The 23,888-nt window shown below is 45.9% G+C and overlaps 1 protein-coding gene across 2 annotated transcripts in view; it reads right to left on the bottom strand.

Moving 5' to 3' along the window:
* The window catches only part of LOC310767210 (unconventional myosin-X-like), a 76,816-nt gene that overhangs the window by 39,067 nt on the left and 13,861 nt on the right, over nucleotides 1-23,888 (bottom strand). Inside the window, exons 2-15 of one of the 2 annotated variants that reach the window (XM_083624144.1) lie at nucleotides 21,051-21,149; nucleotides 19,585-19,743; nucleotides 15,233-15,420; nucleotides 14,701-14,835; nucleotides 13,834-13,958; nucleotides 13,470-13,483; nucleotides 12,245-12,329; nucleotides 9,081-9,184; nucleotides 7,653-7,782; nucleotides 6,938-7,056; nucleotides 3,490-3,636; nucleotides 2,338-2,438; nucleotides 1,903-1,969; nucleotides 1,223-1,315 (exon numbers count right to left, since the gene is read on the bottom strand). In XM_083624144.1, coding sequence (XP_083480270.1) covers nucleotides 1,223-1,315; nucleotides 1,903-1,969; nucleotides 2,338-2,438; nucleotides 3,490-3,636; nucleotides 6,938-7,056; nucleotides 7,653-7,782; nucleotides 9,081-9,184; nucleotides 12,245-12,329; nucleotides 13,470-13,483; nucleotides 13,834-13,958; nucleotides 14,701-14,835; nucleotides 15,233-15,420; nucleotides 19,585-19,743; nucleotides 21,051-21,149 — 1,566 coding nt within the window. Of the gene's footprint in view, nucleotides 1-1,222; nucleotides 1,316-1,902; nucleotides 1,970-2,337; nucleotides 2,439-3,489; nucleotides 3,637-6,937; nucleotides 7,057-7,652; nucleotides 7,783-9,080; nucleotides 9,185-12,244; nucleotides 12,330-13,469; nucleotides 13,484-13,815; nucleotides 13,959-14,700; nucleotides 14,836-15,232; nucleotides 15,421-19,584; nucleotides 19,744-21,050; nucleotides 21,150-23,888 lie in introns of both variants that reach the window. The other variant, XM_083624145.1, reaches the window with a different exon arrangement.

Here is a 23,888-nt window from a genome sequence, read left to right as displayed (position 1 = left end):
AAGGCTGAAGCAGAGGCTCAGCCAAAGAGGTTCCAATAGATGAAGTGTCGATAACTGGTTCTTTGTGGATTGTGTTCCTCTTGCTCACTTTGTGGCCTTCTTTTAAAAATCCACAGTGGAAGTAGTTCCCATTTCATACAACGAACAGAGCACCACCTACTTTGTTCATAGATGAGAGGAAATTTAAAATATCAAGATTATGTAAAGTGTAGTTTGTGGGAACACTTCCTGTGTGTTAATGTGGGGTGGTGGGGCAGGGAGAAAAGAGCATGGAACAAATTCCTGAGGGGCATCAAACTATGGTTCCATACAGGTTTCTCTTCTCTTTAACCTTGCTCCTCCTATCCCTTTGGTGTGTCAGATATATGAATCAAAACTATATACCACCACCCACTGCAATATATGCATTCTACACAGAGCTGCCCCTCAATACTGTCTGGAAGCTGCAGCTGGTCCAAAATGCAGAGGGTAGGCTGTCAACTAGTGCCAACCAAGCAGATCAAATACCCCTGCAATTATTTAGAATAGATGCAAATTCATTTGTTTCCAGGTCCAGTTCAAAGTCCTGGTTTTGACTTTTAAATCCTTAAGTGGTCTGTGTTTCAGGTCCTTGAAGGAATGCCTCCTCCCTAAATGCACCCCTTTTCTGCTTCGTGGTCATCAGGTAAGGTTCCGTTTTGTTCCCACTCCCTACCCCCTTTTTGGGGGCTAAGAGATTTGGGACTGTCTCTGCGATGGTATCTTATCTTTCAAACTCCTTGTCTAAGAAGGTATGCCTACTTGCTCCTGATTCTTAGAAGGATGCTTAAAAATCATTTTATCCACAAAGGTATTTTGGTTGCTGAGAGGCAACTGATGTTGACTTTATTTAGTTTACCTTCCAATTTCTGGTTTGTTAATACAGCAATCCTGCAATTTATGCAGGGGTTACTTTCTGGAGACTGCATATAATCAAAACACATTGGGTTCAGTGGTGGGAGGGATTGGCAAAGTATTTTTTCCCAGGTGCCTGCCTGCTTCTGGCCCCCTATTATTATTATTATTATTATTATTATTATTAAAATAAAGCTGAATACACACAAGTTAAAAGCAGGCTTACTGTATTGGGATTGTAATATTTTACATTGGTTTCTATATTATTATTATTAGCCTATGATAATACATTTTAGAAATGCATAGATAAATGCATGCAAGTGTTGTGTATATATGCATCTTCACTTACCCCATGCTGGTTGTGCAGCTTTTCCAAAAGGGTACTGTCTGTGCCTTTGGGGAATCTACTTTCTTCATTAACCAAGGCCAGCAAACCAAGTTTCTGTAGCCAAAGAAGAAAAAGACTTGCAGTGATCATCATCATCATCATAATAATAATAATAATAATAATAATAATAATAATAATAATTTATTATTTATACCCCGCCCATCTGGCTGGGCTTCCCCAGCCACTCTGGGCGGCTTCCAAGAAATATCAAATACTGTAATACCTCAAACATTAAACATTTAATGTAATGTTATGTTGCTCAGCCTAAAGTAAGGTTGGAGGGGTGTGTGAAAATTGTATGTATGTAAGATTGTATGTATGTAAGGACAGCAAACAAACACACACACACACACACACACACCTTGAGCTAGCCATGATTTCCACTCATACCTCCCCCCTTCTTTTTCCTTACACTCTTCTTCTTTTTCTTCACAATGAACTCTTCTAACTTCTGAATGAAGCCTGCCCATTTCCATAAAAGTAACAGAAGCCAAGGTGGGGAGAGGCAAAATACCAGCTATAAACTAAGGCACAGAAACAAGGCTTGCTACTTGGGATCAAGGTCAGAGAGAAAAGCCCAGCCTACAGAGAAAGCATACTCTTGACTGCATGCTAGCCCATCACACAGGAGAGAGGCCTACCTTCTCAATAAGATCCAGGCATTCTGCATTGTCCATCCAATCAATGGCTTCCCAGCTTATCCCCTCTCTGCCAAAAAGAGAGGGGAAACACAAGTCAGGCACTCATATTTGCAGAGAGCAGGGGTTAAGAAACAGCAAGACGCTTTGGGCAGGACAGAAGTACACGAAAAGGAGAATATCATCCCTGGGAGGGGAAAAGCAGAGAGGAAGGTAAAACTGCTCCCAGGCAGCAAAGTAGTGGGCGACTCTTGCTTTTATCAAGCTTTCCAAGGATTTCCTTGACCCCCACATGGATTGTCAGTGATGAAATCCAAAGCGGCTTTTCTGCTAGCAGTTTTTCCTCCTCCACCTGAGAGCAGTGGGCTCTCTTGGTTGCCAGAGGCCACTACCAATAACCAATAGCCACTGCCTCCTGAAAAGGCCACTTTTAACTACCTGTTGTACTCAAGCTGCTCCAGGGAGAATATGTGCTTGTTGAAGTACTCCTGGAGCTTCTCATTTGCATAGTTAATGTTAAACTGCTCAAAACGATTCACCTGTGCGTGTGACAAGAGAAACCAATATTAGCACCCATGTTCTTGGTCTGGGGGGAAAATCTTTTTTTCCCTTGAGGGCTGCAAGGAAGAGGAAGTGCATGCGGGAAGCAGGGGAGGGTCAGCGGAAGTGCCGAGGGTCAGCTTGTTATTGCCTCTCCTGCCGGTTGCTGCCAGTCTGGGCATGCAGTGGCACAGAAACCACAGAGACTGCAAATGACAAGACTGCCCATTCAAGGTGAAAACAGGGCACATAAAGAAAAGGATCAGTGAATGAAGCTCACTGGGTGACCGTGGGTCAGTCGCAGTCTCTCAACCTAATCTACCTCACAGGGTTGTGGCATGGATAAGTTGTTGCATGGTTGAGACCCATCAGGGAAGGAAGCCGGGAATAATAATAATAATAATAATAATAATAATAATAATAATAATATGCAGTGCCACCTTAAGCTCTTTGGAGAAAAGGTGGGATATAAATGTAATAATGAAAGTGGGGGAAACACATGGGAGTGCATGCCCATGTAACATATGTGCCAAGAGAGTTTGACTAAATGCCTTACCAAAGTAATTTTCACAGGACATTGTCAAAGTTTGGGGAAGGGCTGTAGCTCAGTGGTAGAGCATATGCTTTGCATGCAGAAGGTCCCAGGTTCAATCCCTGGGTTCTCCAGGTATGACTGGGAATGCCCTCTGTCTGGAGCCCTGGAAAGTCACTGCCAGTCTGTGTAGACAATACTGAAGGAGATGCCTGACTTGGTGTATTTCAACAAACAATATACAGGGTGTAGTGATATACAAGCAAATTTTTTGCGTGACTTTGACTTGGTGTATGGCAGCTGCCTTTGTTTCCAATTTCAAGAATGAGGTTCAAGGGGCAATGACCACACCATCCCCTGCCCAACTGGCTTAGTGTCAAGCAATTTATTTCCCAATGTACTGAAATTACCCTGGAAGGCCTCTGCCTTGCCTTCAGGTAGTCAGCTCAGCTTGTTTTCTGCATGCACTGGAACTTCCTTTGGTCTACGCAACAATCCCCAATAGTTTAATTTCTAACCTGGAAATTCTCAAACCCGAAGATATCCAGGATTCCAACAGACTTAAAGTTTTCCTTCCCTTTTATCTTTGAGTTAATCTTGCCAATGATCCATGAGAAGCACTGTGAATAAAGGGCCATGGCGAGGGAGTCTCTAGAATCAGCAGCCTAGGGGCAAACAGGGAGGAAGACAATGCTTGTCAGTAAGCAATGGGGGGGGGGGAGAGACACCAAACATCATTCTATATGCTGGAGAGCAGCACAGCAAACTATGGGGAGTTCGAGGCAGCAAAGGCCTGGCAAATGAACATTATCCCTGAGAAACTAATTTTAAGTATAGAACAGCAGAGAAACTGCAGCTGAAACTCAGGTGCCTGAATTGCCAAGGATGGGATGACTGCTATCAAACATGCCTCCCAACTCCATCTGTGCCAAACTAGGCCTTGTTCTCACCATGAGAAAATGAGGTATAAACCTGGGTCTGGACTGCAAGTGGGGGATTTACCCGGGGATGCAAGGGGTGTGGGGCACCTGGGTGCTGAATTTGGGGGGGGGGTGCCCAGCACCCACCGCTGAAGCTCTTAACTATCTACCTGTTATGAAATAATAAAGAATTCTGATCAAGCTAGAAAAACAAAATACATACAGTGGTACCTGGGGTTACATATGCTTCAGGTTACATACGCTTCAGGTTACAGACTCCACTAACCCAGAAATAGTGCTTCAGGATGAGAACATAAATCATGCTCCGGCGGCACAGCAGCAGCAGGAGGCCCCATTAGCTAAAGTGGTGCTTCAGGTTAAGAACAGTTTCAGGTTAAGTACAGACCTCCGGAACGAATTAAGTACTTAACCCGAGGCACCACTGTATATACCTAGGTATTACCGAAATGTATACCTACTGTTTCACTAAAGGACTTTCGACTTTGTGTGCTCATTTACCAAAGACACACCGCACCAGCGGCGCTTGTCAGACTCAATGACAGCGCTTGTAATTCACAACGGTGCCGTGCATGCGAAATTAACTCTTACATCAAAATATAATGTTACGTATTGTATTGAGCTACTATGCAGCAGCGGGGTCAGCGGCACCTTTGACACGACTGATGTTTCTCCTAAGTAGGTGCCTAAACAATACTTACAAGTTTAAGTGTGGTGGTGTTGTATACTTAAATGTATTGTAAATAAATGAGCAAATAAAAAAGTTTGTTTCTTTTTCCTCCCTTCTTTCGTAAACATAAGCGATAAGGCATAAGCGTGGTGTCTGACATAAGCATAATAAAAGTTAATTTGGGGGCTAAACTAAATTTGGGGGCGCTGGGTGGATCTTTGCACCCCGGCGGCGCATATGCTAAGACAGTGCTGCTCACAGAAAATCATAGATCAGAAGGCAGGAGAGCCATAAGGTCTCTCCTTTGGCTCAGTGACCACCACTGTCCTTTAGGAAGCCTGAGGCCTAAACCACATGTTACAAGGAATACTTGGTGGCTGCCTCGTTGCATCTCCTCGGTAATGTTTAGTCAAGATGCCAGCACATTAAGACTTTCCCAACCCTTCTGCATTGCTGGCTGCTGCTTGCAGGGGGAAAGGAAACTCTGGGCACAAGGATGCCCTCTCAAATGGTCTTTAACTAAACAGGGCCAAAAAGACATGGTGGAAAGATGCAGGTGGGCAACAGCTACACATTCCCTGTATTGTATAGTTTGGGCCGGAGCCAACTGCGCTTAGCGAAGCACAGACAGGGAGGAGCAGAACTCAAGTGGCCAGACTGCCTGGTAATTCAACATCTCTGCAACATCTTCCAGGAACGGGCGCTTGACTCAACACACCCGGGACTAGGACAAAAGCAGGGGTGGGCGGCACACAGACACGTGCGTTCTGTCAAAGGCCCCATTGACTGGCCTCAGCGCCTTCTGTCTAACACACTGGAAGATGCCAGTGCTTGGCATTATAATTAGCTCTGCATACACTGCAAACTGACTGGCATCACATTCTCTCATGCATCTGGCAATAGTTGGCTGGCATTCCAGGAAGGCTGGGATGGGGAAAGTGGGCATTTGGCAGCAGGAAGCCTAACTAGTGAGGAAGGGCTATTGAGGAGTGTGGCACAGTGCCCTCATGTTCTGCTTGCGGGTTTCCAACAGGCATCTGATTTGCCACTGTGGGAAGAGAGTGCTGGACTGAGTGGGCCTTTGGCCTGATACAACAGGGCTGTATCCTCTGCAGAGTGCTTGCTGCACTTATCTACAGGAGAATCCATTTATTTGCTTGTTGCTTCTCCAGAGACACCCAGCTCACATTATGCAGCATCTGCAGCAGAGATATCGGCGGGGCAGGGGGGGGATGACTCAGGCCTGGGGGGCAAATGCACCCCTCCAAGCCACTCTACCTGACCCACAGGTCTCTACCTAGACCACACACCTTACAGGCCCCTGGTCTGCACCCTCCTTGAGAGTTTTGCCTGGCTGTGCTACAACAGCAGCAAGAGTTCTTTTAGCAAAGTATTGGAAGACACAAGAACTACCCATGCTGGAAGAGTGGCAGACGAAGGTGATAGACTATATGGGACTGGCTGAGATGACTGGCAGAATCCGCGACCAAGGGAAAGAGACGGTGGAAGAAGATTGGAAGAAATTTAAAGTTTATCTTAAGAACTGTTGTAAAATTAATGAGTGCTAAAATGTCATGGGTAATGTAAAACAGAATTGCGGTGACAAATAATTGGGTAAGAGAAAAAGGATTAAAGAAAGTGAATTATAAGTAATTGAAATTAGGGGTTGCTGGAAAAGTTTCAAACAGGGATGCAGAAAAGGGAGGTATGGGGAAGTCGTTGAAATAAGGTTTAAGAAAAAGAGGTTATGACATTATACGTGTTTATATGTTTGTTTGTTTATGTGTTGTTAGTTGTTAGTTGTATTGTGTTATATTATATGTTGGAAAATCAATAAAAATTTATTAAAAAAAAGAGAGAGTTTTGCCTGGCTGGAATGTGTCCCTGAACTCTGAGAATGCCTCTTGCTCATCTGGGTGGAAGATACAGCGAAGTTTGAGGCTCCTTGCAGAAGCTACCCTACTGTACAAGAGTCACATTCATCGCTCTGTCCCCATTTACTTTTGGCCCCACTTGGCACCAGTGTGTGGCCCTCAGAAGGCAGCTGAAAAAGATTCCCCAACCCAGCTCTACAGCGGTAAAGTTGTTAACAAGGCTGATTCACCCTCTCTTCCTGCCTTGCAAATGGCTTCCCTACATCCCAGCTTACTCAAATTGCTGAGCCACAGTGCACATTCTGGGAAGCCCTCCTCAAGGGTTGGGGGGTGGAGGGGAGTATGTAATGTTCAAATCCAAGGCATCCCTCAAGCACCATTTCCCCTTGACAACTATGTGAGTGCTGCCACCTAGAGGCAAGTGCCCTTCATAGCCAGGCGCCACCACCATGCTTAGTGCAAAGCCCATTGGCTACTCACTTACCTGCTCCACAGTGAGGGGAGAGCTGATCTCCTCTCCCCGTAGGAACATGGATCTCTGGGTGAGCACCTCAGACAACTGGAAGGCATCCAAGCCAAGCAGCTCGCTGACATTATTCAGCACTAGGAGAGAGGATGATAAAAGAGAGGTGGCAGTAATGCTTGCGATAATGTGTTCTTATTATGTGGAAGTGATTGATGAGGGAGGGGGCCTCTCCTCAAAAAGGGACAGGAAGCCAATACAATCAAGAGGCGGGATAGGCGTTTGGAGAGACCTTGCTGGCAACTCTTGATCCCCCAAGACTCCACTGATAGGCCCAAGGGAGAGACGGGAAAATAACAGAAACACAGTAACCGTGACATTCCAAAAAGGGGCAAAGTTATCTCTGGCAAGCCAGCATGACAACTAGGGTAGAGGATTTGTAGGCCATAGTTTCACAACATGGTGTGTGCATGTTCGAGCCCATTCGCACATTCAAAAACTAACTTGAATTGGGGGGTTAAAAATTTACTGTGAATTTAACAGTGTCTCATATTGGGAAGAACTAGACTTGGAATTGTCCCCCAACTCCTACAGTTCCTGGACGTCCATTTTGTCCTGTGAACAGTAGCAGAAAGGCAGCAAAGCCTGCCCAGAGGATCAGCATGGTCACCAAAACGATGATGGAGGAGATGCAGATTCCAGGTGGGGACACTCTTCACAGAAGGGTGCCACTTACCAGTTTTTGTTGTAATCTGAGCTCCTCCGGCCGTCATAAATTCAATGTTTCCAAGTTGCAGGATGCCAGACAGGAGTTTGAAAATGTCTCTGATCTCTTCAGAACCGAATCCCATCACTTCGAGGGCAGTCTGCTCAAAACACATTGGAGTTAGGTTAACTCCACTGTCACCCACCACCATTGGGCCAATCTTAGACTTGCTATAAAGCAATCCTTACACATCAGCGCACACAAACCAGTTAACATATCCCTCTGTGAGATTTTGCTTTCTAAGGCTAGCACCCTGAACACACTCACTATGAAGCAGCTGTACTGAGGTCCATGGAACTTACTTCTGAGTAAACCTGCTGGGATCGTCCTAGTTCAGTCCTTTGGAGAGACTGTTCCATAGACTCACCTGTTTCCTTGATTCCATATTGCAGCTGTGATTTTTGCCACTATGAACACAGAGCCAAGAATGCTCTGGGTAATAAGTTGAGCCTGGTTTCAGTTAGCCTTGCACCTTATATCCTGGTGGCAGTCAGACCCAATATGCAAGAGGATCCACAACAGGGGCAGAGATCCTGTGACCTTCCAGCTGTTGCTGGACTACAGCTCCCATGATCCCTCAGCAGTATCCGCATTGGCTGACACTGTCCAGAAAAATCTGGAGGGCTACAGGATCTCTATCCCTGAGCTACAAGAAGACCCTTTTGTACTTCCAGGCTTTTCCTTAAGCGAATCCTCTTCTGCTCTCTTCCTAGCATGCCCTTTCCTTGCCGTTATTCTACCGTCTGCCTTTCGATTTTATCTCCTATACAGCACTCTGCTTCAAAAGTGCTTTATAAATAATAAATATGATTCCTATAGCACCCTCACATCTTTCCCCTCCTTCTACATTACAAATCAGTGCCCATATTTTTGCAGGCTAAATCCTTCCCCCAGCTCCTTTTTTTTTTTAAGTGATGGGAACAAATGTAGTAGTGCAGAACAGCAAGAAACAATGGGGGGAAATACACTAGTGAGCAGACAATGAGAAGTGTCGTCAAGCTACCATTACTTTAGTCTAAGCAGCCTCTATAAATTGCTATCAAACAAAGCACCCAATTAGCAGGCACCACGTACAGACAGGCCATCAAGAGTGAAAAATGATCCTCTTGCATTCAGTTATTTTGCAATTTAGTCTTCATCGAAGGAACAGGCACACCTTTCCCTTTAAACACACATGCAGAGAGAGAGAGAGAACCCCCTGCCCTCACAGCATTGCCTAATGCAGGTGTGTGAAACCTTTGTATCCCCCAGTTGTTGCTGAACTACAACATGCATCATCCCTGGCCATTGGCCACGCTTGCTAGGGCTGATGGGAGTTGTAGTTCCGCAACATCTGGAGGGCCACAGCTTACCCACACCTAGCCTAAAGTCTTGCCTGGAGTCAAAAGGAAGACTCACCATGACCTTGCTGAACATCTCTTTGTCGTCCAAGTTCTCATTGGTTACACAGCCAGACTGGTTTAAGTAACGATAGCTCTTGGGCTCCAGCAGGACCAGGGCTTCTGTAGGGAGGCAGCTCCCCAAAGGAGAAGCAAACATATTGGAGGTTGGGGTAGGAGGGTGGGGGAAGAGAAGAGGCAAACAAACAGGGAGAGATGAGCCAGGGACATCCAGAAAGCAACCAACTCTTCTTCCACTTGCTCCTTTCTCTGGGGTTGTCTATACAGCACTCCCAGTTCAACATCATAGGACCAAACCACAGCATGGCAAAGTCTCCCCCCAAAACAACAACAACTCAAGGATAATATATTGTGGAATAAGTTGTGGGGAGCCAACACTAGCCTGTAACTGCCTTGTCCACAGCGGAAATACGGCATTTTTAAATTGTAAGCAGCCTTGGCAACTTGCAGTTTTGAATGGCAAGTGAGAGGGGTACTTAATTCATGAGGTAAAAACATAAGAAGGATCCTGCTGGATCAGATTAAAGGCCTATCTAGTCCAGCATTCTGCTTCCCACAGTGGCCAACCTGTGGTGAAAGCAGCCTGGATGGGTGGTTTAGAGTTGGAAAAGAGCAAGCGGTTTAAGTATACCCTCCTTTTGCTGCTCCTCTGCTCAAAATTAGAGACACCCAATGCTGTTTTACTCTTCTTTTCTTTTCAAATAAACTTGCTAGGAAGTAACTTGTAATGTTTAGTTTGCCCCAATGCTCAAAATACTGGGAACTAAACAACCAATTCCCAGGCATCTAATTGCAGAAGACTTCTAAACCAGTTATTGGTGCATCAGTAAGTACAGCAGCAATTCTGCCAAATAGATATACCTTCCTGTGGTTGCCGGCAGAAATTCCCCCCTCTCCAGCCCAGGGACTGCTAAAGTGTGTGAAGATACCATATTACTCTGCTAGGGGCATTCCTGGATACCACTGCAAATTCCCTCTCTGCCAATCTGAGATCTAGGGTTGCCATATTTCAAAAAGTAAAAACCAGGACTCCCCGAATGTTGTTGAACTTTTTTTAGGAAGCAGAGTTTGGCCCAGTTGCAGACACACCACAGAGGAAATACCACAAATTCCACTCACTGGAATCTGAGGTCAGGGGTTTTCAGCTCCATTCCCAGGCTCACTAGGATCCTGATAAAAGTATTATTTAAGTGGGTACCAAAGCTTTGTCTCTGTATCAGAAGCTACACCCTTTCCCTCTTAAACTAGGCTGACTGCATCAGAAATAAAGGCTACTCCCTCCAAAACAACCCAAGCAGAGAATGGCACGAGGAAGTCTGAGAGGCGTCTCAAATGCAAATTTTTCATGGCTAATTCCAATTTCAGCCTTGCTTTTTGTAGTGTCCCACATTCATCGTGGGATTTCTGGGACACAAACCCCTGAGGCATTTTCCTCAAACAATTCAACCAAAGTTTTCTTGCTTCTAGTGTAAGGTTCCCCACCCCCACCCCCAGCTTTGAGTTTGTGGCTACGGTTAACATGGTGGTATGTAACATGGAAAACTAGCCATTGCTAATTCAACTGATTTAGGTCACGGACAATCCCTCAATGGAAGAAGGGGGTTCTGGGGGAAATGTGCAAGTCTTCCTGTGGCAGGAGGGAGGGGAAGTTGATTCTGATCAGCGGCAAGGCACAGGGAGCTGCAAAAAGCGTGATGGGCTGGGAGATTTAGAAAGGGCTGATGGAAAGCAGAGAGCAATGCTCTGACCAGCCCTCGAGAAAATCATGCCTCTGTTAACTGTCCAAGGACATGGTTAAGTACAGAAACTGGGCTATTGATTCTGTGGGTAACGCAGGTGTCTCCCTGCTCCCTTCTGCACTCGTCTCCTACAAGAGGGACGAGTAGGCCTTAAACAGGAAATACAAGGCATCATTTAAATACACTGCCTCAAGAGTGGACTTGAGATATGATATCCCTTCTTGAAGTTGTAGGAGAAATGCCATTCACAAACTAGAATTCTGAGTTCAGGACTCCACCATTAATTTGTACAGAGCAAGGGTGCGCCAGGGGCCAAATCCAGCCCTCTAGGCCTCTCGGTCTACTCTTTGGCACTCTCCCCAGACCATACCCCGCCCCTCACTGGTCCCTCAAGTGTTTCTGTCTAGAATGAGTCCTGACAGCGCCTCTCACTTGCCTGGATGGAAGACAGAAGGGTCTTTGTGTGAAAACTGGCCTGCTGTATAAAGGTATCATTTACACCTGCTGTTCGACTTGCTTTCGCCTCTGGCTCCACCCACCACTGGCATGTGGCCCTCAAAGCACTGACTGGAAAGGAATGTGGCCCTCGGGCTGACAAAAGTTCCCCACCCTGGTGTAGATTTTTATTCTTAGGATTCTGAGTCTGTTCCTCCCCTGAAACCTGGGGTATTAGCCTGCTCTCTGAGCCACTCTACCTACTGCAAGAGTGGGGATCCTCCAGCCCACATGGGCAATCTTGGCCCTCCAGGGGCTTCAGTTTGGTCTGCAAGGCCAAACCACACCCACTCATTCATCAGCTGACATCAGTGGTGACATGAGCAGATGAGCGGGAGGACAAGGTTTAATCCTGCACTGCCTGCCCCCATGTCCCGTTTCCATCAGGGAACACTATCACACAGCAAAAGGCAGCAAGATTTAATCTCCGCTTATCAGCTGATGGGGGAAATTAAAGCCTTCTCAAAATTGCAGCTCGTGTGCTTCTCCAGCTAGCAGCAGAAGCAAGAGGAGGGGGAGAAGAATCTACCCCGCCCTCCCCTCTGCCACCAAGCACCAGCTCACAGGAGAAGCAACACTTTTGAGAAGCGCATTAAGAGAAACCCCTGGTCCAGTTTCAGCTGAAACGAGACTATGGGAGCTGCTTCTCCCATGAGCAGGAGGGTGGCAACAAGGGGGAGGTGGGGAGAGGCTCTTGTCCTTTGCTTGGCTGCTGCCACTGCCCCCAGGAGAAGTGCACAGACTTCCAGTCCTTTGCAAGCCTCCCTCCCTTGGTTGAAGTTCAGTGGCGAAAGGATTTTGAGTCAAGTTTGGCTCGTCAGGAAGCCTAATAAGGATCTGGCCCAAAAAGGTTCCCCATCCCAGCCTGACTGCAGGAGATTGCTCTTCTCATTGAATGAGAGAATGCAACTTTGTGATTCCTCATTACCTTTGTGTTCTTCGCTGACGCCCGCTAACAAGGCATAGAAGATATGATAATTACGTTCCTCCGGGTTCTGGTGAACAACTCTGTTCTGAAACAAAGAGGAATGAAGGGTGTGTGACCCCAAAGGCACACACAAACTAGCAGAGCTCCTGGCAAGGAAATATGTGCTCAGCATAGGAGGAAGGACAGCCACTGTGCTTAGCCCTGTGTCTGCTACATCAACAGCATGAAAAGAATCCAGGTAGGTGTGGGTTGCCACATACAGTTTTACATGCAATATGTCCTGGGGTCTATGCAAGAATGAGGGAAGTCCACACCAAAACCCATAACCAGTCACTGTTTAATCTCCGTTTCCATGCACCAAATTATATCCCTCCTTGAGTGGGAGGACTGAGGTCTTGTGCTGTCTTCCTTCACTGCCATTTTCTTGTTGCTGCTCCTTCACTAATACAGTGGTGCCCCGCAAGACGAATGCCTCGCAAAACGAAAAACGCGCAAGACGAAAGGGTTTTTCGGTTTTTGCGTCGCTTCGCTAGACGATTTCCCCTATGGGCTTGCTTCGCAAGACAAAACGTCTTGTTTCCTTTGTTCCTTTGTTCCCTTGTTTTCTTAAAGCTGCTAAGCCGCTAAGCCGTTAATAGCCGCTAAGCCGCTAATAGCCGTGCTTCGCAAGACCAAAAAAACCGCTGAACGGATTAATTTCGTCTTGCGAGGCACCACTGTACTGGAGCCTCTCTCCCTTATTTCATTTTGATTGATTTAGCACCATTTCATCCATGCACTTTCCCACCGGGACACATTGCTCATTTGCCTACTTCACAGTCTCAGAATCTGACTACTCCCTTTTCCCTAGCAAAGCAAATCAGCCTCACTCCTCCCTTTTCAGTACTGTCTTGTGTGTGGGTCCATTAGTGCAATTGCACAGATGCAATTGCGCAAAACAGGACATTTATTAATAACATAGATGTTCAAGGATGAGGAAGCATATGTATTATGGGAAACTCGTGGTTCTTTCTGAGACGGTGAAGGTTTATAGTGAAATGAAACAACAACAAAAAGGGAATATAGCTTAATGTAGTGCGAACACACCAGAGTTTCTACTGAGCAGAACTTTTAGGGGTGTTGAGACAGTACGCTACCTAGGAGTAGCCATCATAGCATCTCCATATCATCTGGACATTGTGAAGGGGCAAAGAAGAGGGGCACAATCAAAATAAACTTTACTCACCTTCTCCAATAAATCTGAGCAATGAGTTAAGGAGGAAGCAATGGTACAATGGCTCCTAGAAAGACTTCCCAGTGTCTGGCAAAGAATCTTTCAACGACATAGGAATCTGGCTGCAAATAACTCTGTCCCCAACTTACATAGGCCAGGATTGTTTCACTCCTGGATTCTAAACGGTTAGAGAGCTACCCTCTTTTGCAAAGGAAAACTCAACAACACAGAATCGGAAGTGAGCTAGAAAATGGGGAGGAAGGTCCCCTTGCCTGACATGATTATACCCTGCTAAGTCAGCCGTGGAGACACAACCAACTCACCAGCTCCACTTGGCTAAGGTAATCAGGGATAAAACCACCAAAAAGAAGGATACAGTCAGTGACTCTCCCACCCTGGATATGCCCATGCTGGGAAAAGTGCAGCTGGATGAACTTGCCAAAGCGACTAGAATTGTTGTTGTAGACTGTCTTGGCATTTCCAAAAGCCTCCAGTACTGGGCTAGGAAGGAAGGAAGGAAGATTAGTAGTGATGTTTGGGGTGTATAATAAGGGTAGACTGCACTTTCTTTAACTCTAGGCATAAGTTTACTGTGGAGACCTTTCAAATTTTGAGGAACTGAGCTCTCTCTTAACAAAAACAACAACTCCCGCCAAAAAACACAACCTTCCAAGTTTTTCTAGCCCTCATGTCTGCAATGACAGACTTGATATCTCCAAAGTCTGTGTTTACGGCAACTTGCTCCTCCCCCTTGACCAGCAGAAGCAGAATCAACCAAATATATGTGAACATTTTCAATTAATGTAGCTTATACATGCTGCACAGCCCCGCTTCTCTTAGTGCACCAAGCAGCCCCACTTAAACATGTCGGACATCTGAGGAAATGGACATGGAAACAGCCACCAGGAATGAGCATGGCAGGCATTATTGATTTCCCGTATTTGCTCCCCTGGTTCAAAACAGCACAGACCTCTGACCTCTGAAGGGTACCTGGAAAAGGTCAGGCAGATGGATTCCCTATATCAAGTGCAGAAATATTGCAAGGAATAAGGACTTTTGCTGGACACTCTCTATGCATTACAGCCCCCTAGCTGAAAAAGGAAGTTTGCGGGCCATAACTAGAAGGCAGGCAGTTGGGAAGCTGCAGTGTCAGGCCTACCCCTTGTCCGTGACATGGCTCCCCTGAGAGGAGACACCTCCAAACCGCACACTCACGCCAACCCTGTGCTGTGTGGGCTTGTACCTGCTCTCCATGATGGCCTCCTCCACATGTGTGCTCTTCTCTGACGCAGGGCCGCCCAGTGAGGTCTGGCTCATGGCTGATAGGAACTTCAGCAGCAACTTGGTGCTCTCCGTCTTTCCAGCTCCACTTTCGCCACTGTTAAATGGACAGCCAAAACAACCTGCTCAGGGCAGCACCAACCAAAGGGAATGCCAGCCTCAATGGCAAGTCAGAAAGAATGGCTCCAGAATGAACGTGCAGCACTCCCCCCAAAATCCCGACTAATGGTTGGGGAGATGTTTGTTGCAATGAGCATAAAAAGATAAGGAGAGCCCTGGTGCAGCAGGCCAGCTGTCCACCCTGGTTCAACAACTGGTATTCAGAGGCATACGGCCTTCAAGAATGGAGGTAGGACACGGAGAGCCTTATCCTCTGTGAATTTGCTCGATCCCTTTTAAAGATGGCGGCCATTGCTACATCCTCCATTGTTTAACTATATGCTGGGGGGGTGCTTCAATTCATCTGCCCTCCTGATCCAAAGTGCCTCCCTCACCTGATGAGGACGCATTGGCTGTCATGGCGCCTCCACAGGCAGCTGTAGCACTCGCTGGCTGTGGCAAAGATGTGGGGTGGCAGCTCACCCAGACAGTGCTGGCGGTACAGGTCAATGGCATCAGCATCATACAATCCAGCAATGGGCTTGTAGGGATTCACAGAGACCAAGATGGAGCCAATGTTTGTCTGGAGGAGAAAGCGGAAAGAACAGCAAAATAAACAAGTGGTTTTAGTGAGCTGCTGGGGACCAACTCCATACATTTGTACACATGCCACTCACCGTTTGCCACAAGAGGGCAATATTCTACCTCCCTCCAGGCACTTTGAACCCATAAAATCTGACAGTGCTCAAATGCTAATAAGCTCCATACAGGGTGATTTGTTTCAGTCACCTTCTTGCAAATATCTACATGAATCGCCATATTATTACAGATGGTTTTGTTTGTGTTCAGGACAGCCAGAGGCCTTCCAAAAAGAGACGCAAGCACAGATCTTGTAAGATCAACAATCACAAATCTCCCACCTATCACACAGTTTGGCCCTCAGACCTACTTTGGGCTCACTGATATCCTTCTGGAGAGGATAAGGAACATCAAAGGCTATTATATACCTGAGGGTGGAAAGGATCCATCATTCTCAGGACAGAAATCAATGGTTTTAAGTGGAGGCCAGGTTTTGAAAGAAGGTTTAAAAGGACTGAACTTCTTCAGCCCAGCTGAAGAAAGAAAAGAAAAAAAGGGAAGCTAAGAGGGTACATTACAGCTCTCTAAAAATAATTGGAGGGAGGTAGCTATTAATGTAGAGGGAGACATGCTAATTTAGGGTACAGGACATTACTGAGAACAAGAAGAAACTATTATATAAGCTGCCCATTCAACAAAATGCAGGATGCATTCTAATGGTCAGAAGAATTCTTATTTGGGAAGAATCTCCCTAGGGGACCTTCAGCGATGAAGATTTTTTTATTAGTTTTTTTTTAAATGGAGCTAAGTACATTTCAGGGATACTAAATGATGTACCTGAAGTTTCACTGGAGCCTACCCAGGGTGGAGCAAGAATGTCCCCCTCCTATTTAGTGGCCCCCCTCCAAATCCTTCCTCAGAGGTAGAGATGACCACAACTGGAGATGGGACATTAGATGGGCAGTACTATCGTGCTCAAGTGGCAAGGAAAGCTCTATGGGATTCTTAGGGTTTCTTGACAAGTCATGGCCTTGGGCTGAGGGGAAGCCGCATCTCTGTAAGGATTGGGCAGGGAATCATCCTTAGCTGGCCTCTCTCCCGTTCCTTTCTTTCCCTGTATTACTCCTTGGCCATGCTTTGAAGGAGCAGGAAACTACTGTGCAGGCTTGGCTGAATGGGAGTCTGCCGGGATGTTTCTGGGAGTGGGGTGGGCAAAGAAAAACACCGAAAGGGGGAAGCAGGATAGTTTCTCAGAAAACAAGTACAGTGCCTGTACACGTTGCCTCATGTGTCAGGTTCTACCAGATGCTAGAGATGTACTCTTCTTGAGAAAAGCAAGCAAGCTGGGGAGCTGGTGGTTATGTTTCATGGTGGTGGTGGGGACTGCTCAGTAGTCTTTAAGTCACTTGGCCTGGTTCACTGAACAAGCAACCACGCTGGAGCACAATGAGAAAATCTACTTCATCTCCTCCTGCTGCAATGCTGCTCAGAGCTAAGCCAATGTTACATCCAAATCCAGGCTTGTGATTTGCCTCACTCCAAATAAACCACGAACTCTAACCAAGGTTTCTTCTTGGCTCGTGGTTTGTTTGAGGGAGGCAAACCATGACATAACACTAAAGGCATACGGTGTCTTGTTTTTCGGTAGCACGGCAGGAGCAGGCCTGGTTCTGATGTCAAAAAATCTAGTTTAGCATTGTGGGAACAAGGCTAGCTTCCTTCTTGTGCACCCCTCTCTTCCCCCTCTGGCACAGTCACAAGAGGCCATCAAGAAGCTTTCAATTCTTGATTAAATTAACTGCATCTTGCTATGACATCTGAACCTAGCAAAGTGTGCTTAATTTTAAATATGCCTTGTTTGAAACCCAATTTCAGACCATAGTTTACGAAGCTGGCTTATTTCAACAAACTACAGTTAACCGTGGGATTTAGGTGACACACTAAAACTGTGGCTAACTGAAAACAGAAGCTAAAGCTTCCAATTCCCTCCTCCTGGCTATGCTAGAGGAGAGGGTGGGAAGTGCACATACTGAAAGCTCACTGCAACTTGCCACGCTAAACTCTGGTTTACTCTGGCAACCAGTAAGTCTTTCGCATTTCAGAGTGTAGTAGCCCCATCTCTGAGGGAAAATGAATTATAGCAGAATGAAGGTTCTTTTTATTGTTTCTGTTGGTTTTTTTTTAAAGAAAAGATCAGTTAAATTTTCTGTAATCTCTTTTGCCCCAAGGTAGAGCTATGGGTCTGAAATGTGTCAGGACTTACTGTCTCTCACAATAAATCTTTAAGCGCCTCCTGGGATTTTTAAAAAATAACCACAGGCGTACATCCTCCTGCCTAAATCTTCTCTCAGCCCACCATCTACAAAATGGGGATAATAACATTGAATGTACAGGGTTGTCACTGGATTACTGAAACCAGATTTTACAAGAGACTCTGAGCTACTGCTTCTGAGTGTCTTCACACTCTCCCCTCCTTGGAAAAATCCAACGTAAACCACGTATGGTGGGGGTATCATTGCACTGTGTGTGTGTGTGTGTGCACTGCCTGTACCTTGCATCGCTGCTTGGCAGGGATGGGGAAATGTACAGTGCAATGACATCGTGTCACATACTATCTGTCTTAGATATTACGAGAAACAGAGAGCAGGAGCAGCCATGGTGCCGCGTCTCATATAAGTTCTAGGATGGCCCCAATACAGTGTCTGCAAAATACTCTCTGATCATTTAAACATATACTGGTATGCAAATGCTAATTATTATTCTATTTCCCTACAGCAAAAAGAGAGATGGGGGAGGGAGGGAAGAAGTAGCAAACTGAGGAAATTAGGGTAGGCAGTTGTCAAAGGGATGTTCAAGAGGGTAAGATCTGATTGTAAAGGTCTGGGCAGTAAAGAGCTGCTTGCACAGGGAACACTTGAGAGGTTGCAGGATGGAGATAGACCTGGGTCAAGAGAGCAGAAAGAGAAGGCATGTCCATCACAAGACAGCAAAGATTCATTACTATGCAATACAGACTTTGCAACTTCCTTGTCTGCCCAAAATGGAAAAGATGCTTCCCAGAAATCGGGTCACTTAATTGATCATTTACTGGAATACAAGATGCATACAGTCCTGTTGCCTTAGTAACTGTTGCTATGCAACACAGCCTAAGATCCACATTTCAATATCAGAATTTGAACAGGCTTGCACACAGGTAAGAAAGAAGGAGGAGCATGCCTCATGGCCCTTCTTGCAGTCCCAGGTAATCTTGCAAACACCATAAATGGCACAGAGCCCCCTGCATCTCTCTGCCTCCCGTACACAAATCCTGAAGCGGGATGAAAGAGGATGTTTACTGCCTCAGGTGCACATGTCTGTCATTCAACCTAGGAAACCTGCTTCAGGAAGAAACACCTGGAGCATCTTCAATGCCAGCTGCTGAGAATCCTCTTGCAAAGAGAACCAACCACTGATGGCATGGCAAACATTACTGCATTTCTCATCTGCAGCAACCCAGTAGCTACTCTTGGACACTCAAGCCTAGACTAGGCATTCAGTAGAACGAGGTAGCTTCCAAAATGGCAAAATAGAGTATATCACTATGGAATGCAGATGATGGGATAGCATTTTTGAATTCTCCCTTTTGTAAAAATGCCCCTTGCAAATAGAAAACTAGTGCCTACAGAACAGGCTAGGGTAAAACCTCTTTCTCTGGTGTGCTAATTTTGGGTGGGTCTTTTTCCAAACTTACAGGCTTTTCCTTTTACTATAGGGAAGCATTAAAAACAGCACTCCCATATTTATATATATATATGTGTGTGTGTGTGTGTGTGTGTGTGTGTGTCACTCCCCACCTGCAATCTGAAATGGTATAGTCTATTACACACACACAAACACAAAATCTGCATTTGTAGACAGGGCCTTAGCTGTGCCTTATACTCAGCATAAAATCCCCTTGTTATGCTGTGCTCCAAATGTGTGCAAAGTGACCCAGGAATACTAACTTAATTCAGCCAAAGCACAACCAGGAGGAGACACAGACTCCTGTCCAAGTCATGGTTAAGAGGTCTCCAAATCGGGTGAGATGGGGTAAAGGACAGTCGTGCAGCTGAGCTTTCTTTTCAGGCCACTTCTGCTCTGGCAGCCTGTTGGTGGGCTAGCAAAGAATCTGTTTGCTTTGGTCACTCACATAGATGTGGTCCTGCTGGTAGCGCTGGTGCAGATTGAGCAAAATGGCCGCCTCGTGCAGGTCCCCCAGCATGGACATGTCCTCCACCCCCTCCATACTCGACCGATGCATCGGCAGGACTTTCTCTCTGGGCACAGAGGCCCACGGGTAGCAGAACACCTGGAGGGAAGGAAAAGATGGTGCATGTAGAGATGCAGGATTCTGTGGGGGGCAGTAACTCCTGGCAGTTGATCAGTTGACTCTCTGCTAACAAAATGCAATAATGGCCGGCAGGTTTCTTGCCCTGCTTATTTATGAAGTGGGTGGGCTCAACAGTAAAAGGAGTGCAAGGGTGTAGAGAGGTAAGTAACAGGAAATGGGAGGGGTCAACCCCTCTTCTGCATTTACCTTGTCCTTTCGCATCTATTTTAAACTTTTATTTCTACAATAAGAAGTAAATTAAAACCATGGGTGGTATTCAACCAAGTTTTGGTGCCACTGAAATTACTAGGCACAACAAAGTTTGGTCCTTTCATTTCAACAAGTCTACTCTTGAGTAAAACTTAAGCTGAATGCCATCCTACATGATTTATACACATTGAGCAGGATTCGATGAATGAGTCCTCTCAGTGAACACATCTGGACTCACCACTGGGTGAGTTCAACCAACAGTGAACTGAAGTGACTCATTGTGTTTTACAAGCAGAGACATCTTTGTACAGATGAGCTTCTTACCTCCACACTTTGCACTTTTAGGTGTATACCAAGTATCTATATCTATAGTTACCTATATCAGAAGGGGAATCAGAATAAATATTTTCTGCGCCTGGAAAGTTGATAGCTAATGGCTTGGAAGAAACCCCACCCTTCTGCCACTCTCTTAACAGGCCCCAGTAGTTGGAAGTAACACTAAAAATTAACTGATCTTCATGAAGTCATTTTGTCTTATATGCTATGGGAGGGTCTGAGAAAGATGCCAATCTCCGTTCCTTACATAAACCAAAGAGATTATAGGAGAAAGGGAGGTGGAAGTGGACTGACTCCCGCATCCCTACAGGGATTATCACCAATTTCAGAGGCAGCCACTTTTAGAAATGCTAAGAGGTGTGAATTGCTTGCATACAGCTGCTTCCAAAGCCTTCAGTCTGTCTGGCTTTTGCAGACGCCTCTCCTGAGCATCTAAGTGCTTTGTGGCAATGTCAACAAGCAGCGGTAATTCAAGGAAAAACCAATTTGCAAGCCTTAAGAAAAGGAGGACAAAGCCTTAAGAAAACCCATACCTGCCAAAGCCACCTAGGGAAGAATGCAAAGAAGGTTTTTTCTTTGTAACTTGGCAACCTTAAAGGTGCTGTATATTATGGCCACAGGAGAGGGGGGAAAGAGTCTCCTGAGCTATCAGCTTTTATTTAGTCCAGATGTGCAAGGGAATGACCTGGAAGGGTTTCCTCTGGCGGCTCATGAAAATGCTGTGTTTCCATTTCACTTACCTCGCCATAGTCTGAAGTGAAGAGCACGGATCCATCAACACAAGAGCCAATCGTGCAGGGCTGCAGCCGGTCCTGCTCCTGCAGCCAAACACGTGTACCCTGCAACCAATCATAGCAGGATTCAAACCATACGCTCTACACCTGACCATACTTATCTGTGCACTCGTGAGCATATCTACCCCTAATGTTGCTTCCTGCAATTGCCCTCAACCATCAGCGGAAGCAACCTCCCTTCCATAAATGAAGCCTGTGGGCTGGTTCCCACATGGGCATCTCTGAATGACTGCAGCAGTTAGCCATGACTGGTGTGGAGGAGCCACCAGAGAGGGACTGTCCATAGCCCAGGTGTCACCTTAAGGACAAAGCTTTTCAGCGGCGTCTGTTCACATATTCTGTCATCGGATGGCACCAAGTCCTGAAATGGTGAGAAATGAGGAAACATGCATGCCTACACAGGCTCCAACTGCATCATCACAGGGAACATGGTGTCTTCTGGTGGGGTTTTGTTTTGTTTTGTTTACATTTCTGTAGCAAGCTGTGAAAATGTAGAGTGTGAGACTTTACTGGCTGACTGTAATGGCCAGAAGTGTAGCTCCCGTGTTCAATTAATGCAAGAAGTGTGCACAATGGGGGCGGGATTTGAGGGCCAGGCCCTGTACCCCACCCATTACACATGCCTCCAATGTACCTTCAAGCATACACCTGCAGGCACACTGCAGACAGGCCCGCACATGCCATGAATGCTGAGACCTAGTCAGTAAACAGGGCTTAAGTTTCTCCCATTGCTGCAGTCTACATATACCAGGTCTTCCCAGGGCCCACCAAGCTCCCACACCGTCAATGAAAACTAATACAGTGGTACCTCAGGTTACATACGCTTTAGGTTACAGACTCCGCTAACCCAGAAATAGTGCTTCAGCTTAAGAACTTTGCTTCAGGATGAGAACAGAAATTGTGCTCCGGCAGCACGGCGGCAGCAACAGGCCCCATTAGCTAAAGTGGTGCTTCAGGTTAAGAACAGTTTCAGGTTAAGAACAGACCTCCAGAACGAATTAAGTACTTAACCCGAGGTACCACTGTAAATGAACAGGAGAACCTACCCACATACACATTCCCTTCATACCTGCATTTTGTAAACATTGTTCAGTTGGGAAACTGCATAGCAACATTTGGATAAGTGTGAATTTCAAAGGATAGCTGTGCTTCAGTTTGCGTATCATTCCATAAAGTACAGATTTGACAGATTTGGCTTTAAATGAGACCTAAATGAGACCTCTCGCATCTCCAGATGCAGCCCTTCCTCTCTCCCAATCACATCTCTTACACAACTGCCCCTACATTGTTTCCCTCCCAATGTACCTCACAGGGTCTCATGTGAGGCTAAAAATGCCATTACAGTGGTACCTCGGGTTACATACGCTTCAGGTTACATACGGTTCAGGTTACAGACTCCGCTAACCCAGAAATAGTACCTCAGGTTAAGAACTTTGCTTCAGGATGAGAACAGAAATTGTGCTCTGGCAGCGCGGCGGCAGCAACAGGCCCCATTAGCTAAAGTGGTGCTTCAGGTTAAGAACAGTTTCAGGTTAAGAACAGACCTCCAGAACGAATTAAGTACTTAACCCGAGGTACCACTGTATTACCTCCTTGGCAGGAGGTGGGATGCAACTGCAATATTTAAAAAATACTTCCCTCACCACCATCTTCCTACATGCAGCTTTGATGATCCTCAGGCAGACATTTGTGTGGAGAAACAGATAACATAAACTGGCAGTGTGTAGGTAGTCAGCAACAATTCTTACGGTCACACAGTGACTGGAGAAGGTGCTGTGACAATTGTAGAAATGGCTGCTGGTTGCAGCTGAGCACCACCAGTTCAATACACCTTCCCACAGGAAACACAGGACCCTGCTTGGCCAAGGACAGGTGAGAATTGACCAGGTTTAGGAAGGAAGAGCTCTGTGAAAAGGTCCTCACACAGATGGTCTCCTCTAAATACTTGTTCCAGATCCTCCTTTTAAATGGTATATATTTTACCATCTTCTTGAAATGAGGAAATTGAGCAGAAATGGGAAACAAGGCCAAACCGGGGCGGGGGGGGGGGATGAAACCAAATTGGGGGCTTCCCCTGACCTCCAAAAGATACCACTCAATATACACACTCAGAAACGTGTTTCCTAATTTGCTGCTAATAAAAGCAGCAAATGTCCCTCTCTGCAAACAGGTCACGCATCGGAGATGGGACTTTTGCTCTTCCCTCAGAGGTCAGACATGACTAGAGTTACAGTAGGAGGAAATATTGATTTAAACCCAGTGTGCAAAACCAGAACAAGCAAATTCTTACTTCTAAACGGTATTCAATGAGTTTTAACAGCTTTGCAATAATACAATGCAACAATATCAGTGCTTTTTTTCTGGGGGGGGGGTGCGGAACGCAAGGGTACGCATACCCCTAAACATTTTGTGAATCTAAGTTTGGCCTCATTGAGGGGCAGTATTTCAATATGAGTAGGAAAATGAAAGTACCCCTAAACATTTTTTTTAATAGGAAAAAAGCACTGAGCAATATGTTCTGCAACCCCGCGGGAGAAAATGCAACTCACGAGGGCAGCTTGGAGCACAGATGCAGCAAATCAGTGAAGAGGTTAGGCAACCCCTCCATTTTTCCACTCCACATCACTACCAAATTGTGTGGCTTCACAGAAATGTTATAGGGAGAGAGTATGACCTACATATGAATATCTTTATAGCATTTTTGTCTTTTAAAAAAAGTCTAGCAAAAGAGATTTAATATCCAGCTTGATGAATATCAACATTCAAATCATGTCTAGCTTTGCA

Source organism: Podarcis filfolensis (genome assembly GCF_964270895.1).
Source record: "Podarcis filfolensis genome assembly, chromosome: 1".
Classification (NCBI taxonomy): domain Eukaryota; kingdom Metazoa; phylum Chordata; class Lepidosauria; order Squamata; family Lacertidae; genus Podarcis; species Podarcis filfolensis.
The sequence above is the reverse complement of the archived record's forward strand: the minus strand, read 5'-3'. Positions and strand labels throughout refer to the sequence as shown.